The sequence below is a fragment of the Pangasianodon hypophthalmus genome, chromosome 3, assembly GCF_027358585.1.
Source record: "Pangasianodon hypophthalmus isolate fPanHyp1 chromosome 3, fPanHyp1.pri, whole genome shotgun sequence".
In the NCBI taxonomy this organism is placed as follows: Eukaryota; Metazoa; Chordata; class Actinopteri; order Siluriformes; family Pangasiidae; genus Pangasianodon; species Pangasianodon hypophthalmus.
In genome coordinates, this window is record NC_069712.1 from 11,637,904 (window position 1) to 11,651,364 (window position 13,461).

At 39.8% G+C, this 13,461-nt stretch overlaps 1 protein-coding gene and 1 long non-coding RNA gene across 2 annotated transcripts; one reads left to right on the forward strand and one right to left on the reverse strand.

The window, feature by feature from the left end:
• Positions 1-4,346: 4,346 nt before the first annotated feature.
• LOC113545104 (uncharacterized) lies at positions 4,347-5,591 on the forward strand. The gene is made up of 2 exons (XR_003404586.3): positions 4,347-4,869; positions 5,212-5,591. It is a non-coding gene; the product is annotated as an uncharacterized LOC113545104 (long non-coding RNA).
• A 3,839-nt stretch (positions 5,592-9,430) lies between these two features.
• Positions 9,431-11,054, reverse strand: vent (ventral expressed homeobox). The gene is made up of 3 exons (XM_034303002.2): positions 10,791-11,054; positions 10,481-10,680; positions 9,431-10,053 (listed from the first exon to the last, which is right to left on the reverse strand). Exons 1-3 carry the CDS (start codon positions 11,023-11,025, stop codon positions 9,751-9,753), a joined length of 738 nt encoding a protein of 245 aa, XP_034158893.2. The 5' UTR covers positions 11,026-11,054; the 3' UTR covers positions 9,431-9,750.
• Between the last annotated feature and the right edge of the window lie 2,407 nt (positions 11,055-13,461).

A 13,461-nucleotide genomic window follows, 5' to 3' on the forward strand; every position in this document is an offset into this window, starting at 1 on the left:
AAAACATTATAATATAGACTAACTAGATGTATTTGAAAGAAAGCAATATTCCACATGTAAATTTGTGACCATAACTAAAAAAACAATTGCACTACACCTTCATATATATATATATATATATATATATATATATATATATAACTTTCTTATAAGCTCTAAGTGTTCTACACACTTTCTTTCTCCAAATAGTATTTTTTAGCCTTTCCTCAGAGTTTGTGAAGCTGGGTGGACACCTCTCTCAAACCTTTCGATCCAACTCCTCCCAGAGCAACAAGATTACGTTAAGGTCGGGTGACTGGGCAGGCCATTTCATTACAGCTATGCCTCCTTCCTCTCCAAATATTTCTTTCCCAGCTTTGAGGTGTGTTTGGGGTCATTGAAAATCGAACATTACTCTGAAAAAAAAAAAAAAAAAAAAGCTTTTGAAGATTAATGACTGCAACGGGCATCTTATGAATTGTTAAGTAGTAAGGCTGATAAGAGCTAGTATTTCTAGTGCATAACAGAGTTATATGTGTTCCCAGTTTCTAGGTCAGCATTTTCTACTTAAGGTGAGATGCTACACATAATGTTGATTTTGGGCAATCTTTTTTATTCAGATATTTAGATAACAATGACATTTATAGCGTCCTTTCTCACAATGTAATAATACAGTAGTGTAAAACTCAACAGAAAAGGGTTGCAGATTTAATTAAATTTGGCTCTTTTTTCATCAAAGTTGCATAGAAATGAGTGCAGATTTGCCTGCACAGAATAATGTATGATTCAAGAAACTGTCTTACAACATCAAAATGAGCACTGATTTGAGCACATTTTATTAATCAGCTTCAAATGTTATGGATATAAGCTCCTGCCCACTAGTCCCTTATGTATGTGTCATATGCATACTACACACTCGAATTTGAAACACATCCTAATTTATGTAGGAGATTTCTGCTGTCTATGGCCATAATCAGGTAGCAAACCGAACCATTTTCCAACCTCTACATTTTTATTCATTTTAGAACATTAATATCTCAAATTTCAACTAAATTTAGTTGTATAGCTTTATAGATGACCCTGAAACAATGCAAGCTTTATTTCATATACAAACAATGAAATAATTTAATCAAACAGAATAAACAACTTTGATGAACATGGGTATTGCAATTTAAAACCATTTTCTCAAAATCCAGATCCAAACACCTCAGTTTTAAGTCTAACCTCATACAATGTTTTGGTTTTCATTAGGTATGCACATGCATACAAACTGGAGAACCAGTACGGCTCAGACAGTTTCAGGTGTAACATAAACAGTCGGTTTATACTAATGCATTCGTTCTAATACGTTATTGTTTCTGTAGTAAAAGCTCATGCACAGGGACTTGTGTGGTGGATGCTCCACATAATCTAAGACTAGTGATAAACTGATTTTAAAATAATGTGTTGTTTAAAAATATATATAATTGTTGATATAGTGAATTTGTTTTTTTTTTTTTTGTTAAGGGAGATTCATTTGACATTTATTAAAGGAGTCTTTGTTGTCAGCGTTTTGTAACAGTCAAGGGGCTTTTCTCAGCATGGGAAAGCTTCAGGACAGAGGAGTTTACACTTTCTGGTTTCTCCGTAATATGACAAGCTGCATTTTTTGAGAAAGAGAGAAAGGGAGGCTGGTTATATAAGTGCTATCAGGAAGTAACCTGTCTCTCTGACTTGCACAACATTAAATCTAACTATAGTGTTAAAAATGTCCAATGTGTCATTCCTTAACATATTAAAAAATTGGGAAATCGTTGTGTTATAAGTGGAATAACACACTTCAGACTATGCTTTTCTATGAAAATAATCCACTTTACTCTGCGCCAGGCCGTATCACACCACGCTGGCGTGAATTATTTTTGTATTTCCACACAATCTGTTGTGTGTTATTCCTTTCATATTAAATGAGAATAAACCGTTGAATACAGTATTTGAGCAGTGAATGTTTTACACTGTACATTTTTGTAGGCTTTGCAGGTTCCCCTTCAACTAATACTACTTTCACAATACAAGAGGGTTGCATGGAAAGGGGACCAGCAAGATAGAAAATAACTACATAACACAGAAAACAAGCTCTATGTCTGCTTCTCAGATTGGCACCTTATCTTCCACTGAACAGACATTTAAGTGCAAGAAGGGTGCTACAATACCACATTCAAAAATATGTTGGCAGTGAAGTTATTTCAATTTGGATGTCATCCAAGGCTCACAATAATAAATGTGAAAAAAAAAACAACCTTGGTGGCAAATGCATAATATGATGCCTGAAATCAAATCAAAGCAAACTAAGCAAGTGAAAAGGAACATTTTTTTAAGCACTCAAGCGAAGGAGAGCTCATACAGTAATAACCAAACTACAGCAATAGTGTACTTGCTTCCCTGAGTAATTTATGGCTTTCCATTTTTTTTCTCAGTCCTGTAGATTTAAATAGGTTTCCCCCACACAAATTCTCTTCAAATCAGGTTTACACATTACATGAATGAAGTAAGAAGCTAGATGTTATTCAGTGGTGTATTGGTGAATAGTGCCCATGTAAAATGAAGTGGCATCACTAAAAAGAAATTTTAATGTAGCTATTTAGATGTACAGGACATCTTTACTATTTTACTACATACTATTTGTATGTAATAAAAATAGCAGATGATGGTCTGAAAGAAAAAAAATCAAGCACCACATTTCACACCACCTGCATATAAACTATATGGCTAAAAGTATGTGGACACCTGACCATCATCTACATGAGCTTGTTGGACAGTCCATTCCAAAACCATGCACATTAATATGGAGTTCCCCCTGAACCCCCACCCCCTTTCTGCAGCTTTAATAGCCTCCAGACTTCTGGGAAGCCTTTCCATTAACTTTTGGAGTGTGTCTGTGGGACTTTGTGCCCATTCAGTGAAAAGAGCATTTGTGAGGTTGGGCACTGATGCTGGATTAGAAGGCCTGACTCGCATTCGATGTTCCTATTCATCCCGCGCTATTCAATGGGATTGAGGTTCGGGTTCTGTGCAGGCCACTTGAGTTCCTACACACGTATCTCTTCAAACCATGTCTTTATGGACCTTGCTTTGTGCACAGGGGCACAGTCATGCTGGAATAGGAAAGGCCCTTCCCCAAACTGTTGCCACAAAGTTGTAAGCACACAATTGTCTAAATAGTCTTTGTATGCTGTAGCATTATCATTACCCTTCACTGGAACTAAGGGGCCCAAACCCTGAAAAACAGCCTCAGACCATTCTCCTTCCTCCACCTAACTTTACTATTTGCACTATGCATTACGGTAGTTAGTGTTCACCTGGTAACCGCCAAACCCAGATTCGTCCATCAGACTGCCAGATAGAGAAGCGTGATTCATCAGCCAGAGAACATGTTTCCACTGCTCCAGCATTCAGTGGTGCTGTGTTTTACACCACTCCACTCCAGTTTTAGACCACTGCATTATGCAGTGATCTTTGGCTTGTGTGCATCTGCTCCCCCTTGGAAACCCATTTTGTGAAGCTATTGATACACACTTCCTGTGCTGATGTTGCTTCCAGAGGCAGTCTGGAACACTGTAGTGAGTGATGCAATGTACGTGGGATAGGTGAATTTTATGTGCTATGCATTTCAGTACGTGACGACCCCGCTCTGTGAGTTTGCATGGTCTACTGCTTTGTGGCTGAGCTGCTGTTGCACCTAAATGCTTCCATTTTGCAATAATCACTTTTGCAATAATCACGTATAGTTGATTGGGACAGATCTAGCACGGCAGAAGTTTCACAAACTGACTTGTGGTAAAGGTGGCATCTTAGGACAGTGCCACGTTTAAAGTCACTGAGCTCTTCAGTATGACCCATTCTACTGCCAGTGTTTGTCTATGGAGATTGCATGGTGATATGCTTGATTTTATACACCTGTTAGCAATGGGTGTGGCTGAAACACCTGAACTTAAAAAATCAGAGGGGTGTCCACATACTTTTGGCCATAAGGTGTAGTAGATAAAATTCATTCGAGCAATATTAATTAAACCAGCTATGTTTTATGACTTGATCTGTCCTTGACCTCCACTCCTTAAGACCTATAGCTCTTCATGAGAAGCTGTAAGTCTTAATTCTTTATCTTTATTCAAGCCTAATAAAAAATTTTTATTAACATGCCTGTAAACCTGCGTAGAACCTGTGACTCCAAAAAAAAAAAAAAAAAAAAAAAAAAAAGACTGAGATGAAAGTGCTAAATTGAGTTATTTCTCTCTGGGTCTCACTGGTAACCTTGACATGCCTGAGCATTTGGGGTGTGTGTGTGTGTATGTGTGTGTATGTGTGTGTGCGTGTATGTGTGTATGTGCGTGTATGTGTGTGTGTTCATCCTGATCTAAGAGGCCTTGCCTGGGACCTTGAGCTTGCTGAAGCATGGGGGCATGGATTGTCTCTTGTCTGGGAGAGTGCGAGACCCTGAGAGATAACATACTTTACAGGCAACTGGGAACACGGCGTCCCAAACCCTCAGCCTCCTATCTCACATTCTCTGCCCCCCTGACGTCCACACCTTAGATAGCACATCATCTGCTCAGGGAATGAGCCTTCAGCATGCACAGGATTTGGTGCCAGCACCAGCCAATGCACTATGGCATCGACTTGCCTGCAACAGACGTTGTTTACAGCGAGTTGTTTTGAGTGGAGTGTGTATCCGGCTCTAGTGAGTGCAGGTGCTTGAGGAGGCCCAGAAGGAGGAGGAGGAGGAGGTGGAGGAGGAGGAGAGCCAGTGAATAAAAGTTACTCTGTCTTCCTTAAACATCTTCAAGGTCTCTGGGAAGGAATAAATTCCCATGGCAGAGAGTTTCCTGGGAGGAGACCGCCCTGGCACTAGACTGGGTAAGCTCTGCTTGTCTTTCTGACTTTTTAATGTTTTTACCAATAAGTTGTGTTAGAGAAAAAAAAAGCTCCTGTACTGTGCAGAGTTAATCATGCTAGGTTTACAATTTTTAATGAATAAAAAGGATTTCATATTAATCTCTGTGTAATTGCCATCTCAAATAAGTGATTGAATTTTTGTTTGTTAAATTAGCAGTATGGAACTTCTCTGTGAATAAATCACTTTCCGAGTTAATCACAAAGATTAAAGTCCTCTCAATGATGTTAATCCTATATGGATTTGATCTTGTGCTTATGAATAACTTTGAGTTTATCTTTTCCTTTGTGTCTCTGTCTCTTCAGGTGACATCTGCTGAGTTGATGCCTTATTTCCATGCTCGTTGTTCCTTTTTCCTATGCATATACCTCTTTGAGACGTAGCATTAAAGAGGCATAGGGCATGGGAAAATGGGGCTGCAGAGGTGTTCCACTGGAGTTTTCTACAAAACCTCATCTACTGAGAAAGGGTTAGGTAAACATGCCATCTTAAACGCTTTCATGATCTGCCTCTCTACCCAAAGGAGTATATAGCTCTTAGCAGCGTGATTGTTTTTATTTGCTACATGGGATGCTGTGAAGAAACAGTGATGGTGTGATCTTGTGAAGTGTAGCGTGAGAAATGAAACCCAGTAAGCAATGTGTTGTCTGTCTGTAATTTAATAAAGAAACTGAATTGAAAAGCATTCCTAAATGTGTCCGTGTTTAAATTTTCATGCCCTGGATAACCCTTGCAAGAAAGGTCTCTTTTTTCCTTCATTAAGTAAAATAAAATCCTTTTGTTTTTCTCTAACAATTCCATTACTTATATACACTACAATTTTGGTACAGGGTTTGACAGGTTCATTGACTAGTTATGCTGAATAGCTCAAATAGTTCTATTAATCATAATTCATCACAAAATTAAATGTACACAAAATGCATTGAATTTACAATAACCTTATGCAATAGATATCTCACTCTAAGATGTGTTCTAGCAAGGTTAGCACATTTCAACTGAAATTTTGTATACACAACCAGTCTTTTATATATAAATATCCTACCATCTCTCCCTCTCTCTCTTTCTCTCTCTCTATTTTGTGAAGAGGTGTTTGTGAGTATAAAAGACTGAAAGTAGAGCTGTAGACAGACAATAAATGCATATGCAATGCATGTACCCAGGGATACAGGCCTGGAGTATCATTATATTGAATCAAACCCAACGACTGCCCACTCACTGCTCTACTGTCCCTGAAGTGCTCATTACGGAGGTAGTATGAGAAAAGAGAAATATTTACACCATGGCCGTCCTCATCAAATATGGAGCAGGTTGCCATGATCGATGGCGTGTGTAGAGTGGCATGGGTAGAATAGTGGAAAAGAGAGACAGTCAACAGGATTTCTTTTTTAATGTTTAAAAAGACTAAGCAGAAAGGCTCGAGTGAATCATCTGTAGACTAGCTGAAAATGCAAACTTAATAAGATTTGTGAAAACATAATGAACTGAATACCTGTAAATAGCTATGATATGTTGGTATATTGTAATATCACAGTCAAACATACTTGCTAAATATAGACAATGTGAACAAATAAAGACTTCTTGTGTACATAAGATTCAGCAAAATGATTCAGTGACACTTGATAACTATTTACTCATTAGTGCAAACACCTTATTAGCAAAGAAGAGTGTATAACAATAGGAGAGGATGCAATTAACTGAAAAATTAGCCATGACAATGACCATGAGACTGTCCTTCTCAGTGTCTTTCCAGTGGACACCCATGTGTCCATCTCCACTGTGTCTATCTCCAGCCTGCTGTAATTAGCACACGGCACTCAACACATCATTAGCACGTCCTCGCGTAAGCTTCTAGTTTCTCGGATCAGCAGCAATCATCCAGAGGCTTGTGGACGTTAGTTTTGCCATTGTGTGAAACCAATGCCTTGAGTGGCCATGCTTCACACCCCAAATGCCGTGGACTCCAGCATTGTGAACATGGCAGTTAAAAATCCATTAATGTGTGTTTTAAAAGCACACAGTGCCTCCCTGTGGTGACACACACACACACACAAAACAAGATTCATATCAGCTGAGTAGGAAACCTATTGTACTATATACAAAAGGGAAAAGCAAATGACTTGATTAGTAATTCAACATGCACTAAAGCTCAGAGGTAGGACAAACGTGGCACTGTGTTTTCTCATGCCTTTCAGTTGGTGATAGACCTTTTTTAAATCTGCATGACTGGTTGAGCAGCTTGAATGACTAGACTTTCATTAGATGATGCACAAGCCGAGATAGAAGCTTTATTATTGCCTATTATCTTAGCCTTCCTTACTTAATTATACATTGACACGTTTGGTTAAGCGTTTCATCTCTCTCTCTCCATTATATATAGGATGAGAGATGGAGACATGTATTGACTGCTAGGTGAACTGGTCAGGAATAAAAGAAAGGTGGGTTTCCAGCCATCTACTTGATAAACATTATAAATGCTGTTTTAAGCACTATTTTCAGCACACCCAATTTACAGCACTGGTATTGCACTTCCAGACATACAAGACTTGTGCTTCTCAATAATTATTTGTAACATCATTTGGCATGTAATTAAAATGTTAATCAAACAATCTGATTGTCCAACATAAGCCTCAGGTTAGTTGGATGGTTTCATTGCATGGATGCATTTTATAATGCTCTTATATTTCCCTCTTATTTTGATTTATGTTAACTGCTATTACCTTGGGGCAGCATGTTGGCGCAGTAGGTTAACTTTGCTGCCTCACAGCTCCAGGGTACTGGGTTTGATCTGGAGCTCGTGTTGCTGTGTGGTGTTTCACATGTTCTGCATGTGTTGGTGTGGGTTTCCTCTGGGTTCTCCAGTTTCCTCTCACTGTCTAAATACATAAAAATAGGCATGGTGCAAATGTGTGTCTACATGGTGCCTTGTGATGTACTGGCATCCAACCCGGGCTGAGTTCTCCCTCCTTGCTCCCAGTATTGCCAGGATTGGCAACAGATCTACTTTTATCCAGAATAGGTGGTGAAAGTGGTGAAAATGAATGAATGAATATCAGCTTGGTTGAGGCAAGGTTATGAATTTACATAGAGGAATTCAATCAAGCCTTGAAAAGTGGCAAGTATGTAGAGGAGATACTTTATATAGCCTATTACTGATGTAGGCCTAATGCCCAGTCCATAGGTAGATGTAGTCTCTGCTTACCATCGATTGAAACAGATTTTCAGAAAAGAATTTATGTGCTGAAATAGCTTAACTGTAATAATTCAGAAGGTTTGATTTTAGGAGAGGGATTGGAACATACTGGCATTCTAATAAAGTGAAAAGCAGTTTATTAGAGTAGTTTATAAAAGCAGTCTATCCTAAAGTAGTTTGGATATTGAATACATATAAAATGTGTGTGTGTGTGTGTCTGTGGTGTGTGTGTGTGTATTTTTATTTATATAGTTTATCTGAATTCTTCAGCTACAGCTTTTTGCACTCTGTAAATACAACATGACAACAGTGACAATAGGCTGCTATTTTAAGTGCATGCGTCATGCACTGTGTAACAAAATGTATTTTGGGGAAACTGATCTCTGTCTCTGAATCGCTGTATCCCAGGCCTGAGATGGATGACTTCCTTCCATTCTGCTAGATGGTGGTGTGGAGGTAGCTCGTGCTCTGGGTGGTGGTCAGTGTAGCGGATACAGGTGAGTGCGCGCGCTAATACGCGGCCGGCAGACTTTATGGCGCCGCAGTTTAGCGCCTGTCCAGCGGGTGTGAATCTCAGCGACTGAAACACAACGGAGCTCAATGGATCGCAATGATGTGGCCGTTACAGCTGCTTTGATGTGTCTTTGAGGATGCAAACGGCGCAGGATCGGCGTCGCGCCGCTGGATGTCCGGCTGAGTGTATTTACCCACAGGAGCGCACAAACAGAGGAGCGCAAGGTGCGAAACCCTGCGGAGACAGACAGGCGGGCCAGCTCACCTAGCAGAGGCTAGGGGTACTCATCAAACCTGGAGGATTCAAACTAGAAATCACTGCACCACCTTTTAACCTAGAATGCAAAACCTGTGGCAAAGTATGTGTATCCACTGAAAAGCATCCTGTCCCAGAGTCCATACTACACACATGCTCATGTGAGACTGACATGTCATTATGCATACCTCGAGGTCAGGTCATGTTTGCTGAGGGATTGTCTGGGTGTTCTGAATACGGAAGAAAGACAGTAAAGACAGAGATGAAGTACTATCTACTGTCTCCATCCATTTCAAACTGTATGGTCAAACACAGCATACAGTAATTACCATGTGATGTTTTGCCACAGTCTATTATTTAGTATAGTGTAGTAAGTCCAAGATGAGTAAACCCTTTGTGATGACCTTTCATGGATCCTCTCTGTTGACATATTCACATAATTATGCTATACATAAAGTGTATTATTTATATCCCACGACCTTGATGTCCACAACTGTTAAACTGTCTTGATCTCAAATACCATACGTTTAGGATTATCTCACAAACAACAAACAAAAACGTGAACAAATGCATTAAAATTACGCCTTTTTTATTTTCACATAAAGAAGCATCTTATTTATTTACATATACAGTGCTTATTTATATACATGATTATCTTTAAGGACCCAAACATTGGGACAATTTAAAATGTTCATCTCTACACTGTAAATGATTAGCTTACATTTTCACATAAAAGCATCATAGAAAGTCGAATGGCAAGTAAATGTAGTTAATCTAAAGCAGATGGTGCTGCAGTGTCGAAGCTACGCTGTAGCTACTATAAGAAAAACATCTACATAATGTGCACAGTGTCAGAGATCTCAAGTCCTTGAAGGGAGTGTTTGGTCAGTAGTAATAGGAGGAGAGGAGTGTGGGGTGAATCATGGCTCGGTGTGCTGTGTGCTGGTGCAGAGACACTGTGCGGTTGAGTTGCGGTGTGTAGTGCGGTGTGTAGTGCGGGACCGCGGCAGCAGCAGCAGCAGCAGCAGCAGGCGGGAGCGCGAGTCGCTGTCCAGCCAGAGCGTGGTGCTGAAACTGCGGCGGTGCCAAAAGGAGAGGAGCGAGCAGTGCAGGGGGGTAATATTCCACCCGGGTGTCCTGTGCCTCACGCTTCAGCTTCATCCTTCTGTTCTGAAACCACGTTTTCACCTAAAGTTAAAGAAAGCGATAGAGAATTCATGTTACGCATGAAAAACCTTGAGACAAAACCTCGAGATCTGGCTATTTTATCAAGAGCAGCACCTTCTATATGTGGAGGTATTGGTGCTTAATACACTTTGTCAGTGATCCTATATCTCCTGTGGAAAGTGTGAAAGGAACTACCATAGGAAAACCGCTGCCCAGATGTTATTTGGATGCAGGATGATGCTGAACACAGCAGTGACACTGGCTGAAGTAACACTAGGCTTTTTTTTTAAATCTCAGTATAACTGCTGTGCTGAGAACAGTCCTCCAACCAAAGACATCCAGCCTATAACCTCTGATTAAGAGAGTATTAAAAGGCCAATGAGTGTAGCTACAAGATACAGAACATGTACTATACAATAACTGGCATCTGGATGTGACTAGGTCTTACCTGAGTTTCAGAAAGATGCAGCTTTTCTGCTATTTTCCTCCTTTGGCTCGCTCCGAGGTATTTGTGCTTGTGAAAGGTTTTCTCCAACCGTGCGATCTGATAGGACGTGAATTTTGTTCTGACCCGACGGTTTGGTCCCAATTCTGCCTCGACGTCATCACCGACCTCACTCTCCGAACCGGAAGTGTAGCCACAGCTGTCTGAAACAGAGCGCAAAAAAAGTTAATGACAAAACCAAAACCACACATGTGCTTATTTTCTGAAACACACGGATGATCAGTGACTTGAGTATTACTAGTACTGTGCTTACTGGTTGGTGAGGATGGGGTCTTGGTGACATCCTTGACTCTGTCAGCAGAAAGTAGGCCCCCTGTGTGAGAAGCGTGTTTGGTTTGGAGCGCGAGCGCTGGAGGGTTGTGCACCAGGGCAGCCTGTAACCCGGAGCAGCAGGCGGGCTGAGAGCTCTGAGACAGCCATGCCACAGAAAAGTTCTTGGCCATATTGTAGCTCCTCTTGACAGACAGTGGGGTAAAAAATGATTGCATTTGATCAGTAGCAGTGGCCTGTAGTACCAGGACTAGGACTATATGTAGGAGGTGCTACACCTGTATTTGCATAAGCAAAGGGATCTCGTCGGAACGATAAGTGTTTGATGGGCGTTGTAATGGAAGTTAATAGATGTCGCAATTGCTGTTTTTCACACGTCGGGTACACTTGCTATATCCAGGCGCCACTGTGTCTGAGCACTGAAGCGCTTATCGACAATTGGCTCATGTGATCCCAGAAAACTGGAGACTTAGAACAGTGAATAATCAGCGAAGTTGAGAGCAAATTGATATAATCACTTAGGACAGAAAACTCAATCGAAGAAATAAGCCAGTTCTTCAGAACCCCCCCTGATTCGGCTATGTTTAAGGACATTAAAGTGATATATAAGGATTTTTTACTTTATCTTGTTTATTTGCAATCATTACACAGAAGAAGTAACATTCTAAATTAAATGTAAATGAAAATTTAGTCTACGTGCAATATCACACTGCACTTACACAGCCTCCTTAGTTAATTATGAGAGGACCTTTTTATAAAAGCTTCAAAGGAGATATGGGAAAACCGCACAAACAGCAGTGTAGTAAATAATAAATGTTCAGTGATTTTTAATCATTTTTAATAATTCGAACAACATTTACTAAGAAACAAAAGTGAGGAAAATAAGCGTTAAAGAGGTTTTGACTATATATCATACATATCATGACAGAATCACAATATTATATATCATAATATTGTCACACTGCCATATCTCCCAGATCTTTTTTTAAAAAAAAAAACCCTCAGTGTCTAAACACCTGGACTTACACTCTCAGAAATGAAGCTAAAAACAGTAGTTTTCCTTGTAGGTACATCTGTTGAAGTGCATGTGTGTACCTTTAATGAGTTTTTAGAGCAAAGCTTTAAATCAGTAGTCCTTAATGTCCAATCATGTAGCTTAAATTATGTTTAAAGGTGAAAGATGCATACAAAAAGTTACTCTTTGTGGTACCACCCTTGCAACAAAAAGTGCAGTTTGGTACCTTTATTTCTGAGTGTGTAAGCTATATGAATGTATGTATACGTATGTGTATGTATATTTGCATACATATACATGCATGTATTTGTGTAAGTAGGTTATTATTGTATTTATGCATGTTTTTACATTCTAGAAGGTAACTAAGTTATGACAAACCAAGTATGTCTAATGGATCATCAGTTGCATGTTATCACTTGCATACAGACTATTGTATTGCTGAAGAGCCCAGTTGTCTGTCTCGGGCTCAGTTTTTAGCCTTATTGTTCTACCACCAAAGCGGACCTGATAGTGAAACACCAAAGCAAAGCAAAGCAAAGGTGAGAGAGTGCCGTTTGATGTCTACTGACAGGAGAATCTGAATTAGGCTCTGGCGCCTTATACCTCCACACTGTTCCAGCAGTTCCCTCAGGCCTGCTGCTTAACTGATCACTCTGAAATGTGGAAAACTCTGAACATACACCTTGATTTCCTTCACTCAAAACACGCTAGCTGTTTTTTTCTGGTGAGACTGGGATATAGAAGGTATTATCCTATATGATAATCCTATAAAGTCGTGGTGCATCTTGTTACAATTCCAGTTGGATTAAAATAGATTGCATTTGGTGTGTTGTGAAAGCGCACACTGAGTTTACTGTTTACTGTCTTTATAGTTCTGAAATAAATGAACATTCTGTGATTTTGATCATCACTTTAGGCAGGTCAGTTTGATTCCTCGGGTTTTTTTAAACCCCAACCAGAGATATCCACCACTTTTCCCCCATTTAATTACATTAGTGAGTGATCAAATGCTGAATGGTAATCAAGTATCTTCTAGGGATCGGGCCTTGAATAGCACACAGACTCCAGACTTCATGGAGCCAGTCCCTTAGGCTTTTGTCAAGAGTGTAAACTCATCAATGGTCGGCTTAATTAGGACTAATTGTAGGCCATGATCTACTCGTTAGGTCGCTTTTGAAGTGCGGCTGCAGAGACAAACAGAATTAGGTGAGCTGCATATGAAAGCGCAGTGTGGGATCAGCACGGATTTGCGCTCTCTCTCTCTCACACACACACACACACACACACACACACACACACTGCTGCATAAGGCGCACTCATTTAAATAAAGCCTAATGACTGTACACGACACTCACCCATATCCGCTCACATGAATAGTTTTACTCAAACTTGTGTGTGTGTGTGTGTGTGTGTGTGTGTGTGTGTGTGTGAATTTAAGATAATGCTCAAAATGTGAAATCTCGTTCAAGGCAGTGTTTACTGTATTCTTACTGTACTTTTATACATGTGCTGTTGTTATATTTTGTCTGGTTTGTATATTTTGTGCATTACAACCATTTCAATGTCTTGACAAATTATAAATAAGCACTTAAAGACTTTTTACAGTGACCTAGCCAACATAATAAATAGATATGTATAC

Coding starts and splice junctions, on each gene's coding strand:
- vent (XM_034303002.2), bottom strand. CDS start 11,025: ATGCAATCATTTTTTACCCCACTGTCTGTCAAGAGGAGCTACAATATG. Junction 10,681..10,790: donor GACCCCATCCTCACCAACCA/GTAAGCACAGTA, acceptor GCTCTGTTTCAG/ACAGCTGTGGCTACACTTCC. Junction 10,054..10,480: donor TGCATCTTTCTGAAACTCAG/GTAAGACCTAGT, acceptor CTTTAACTTTAG/GTGAAAACGTGGTTTCAGAA.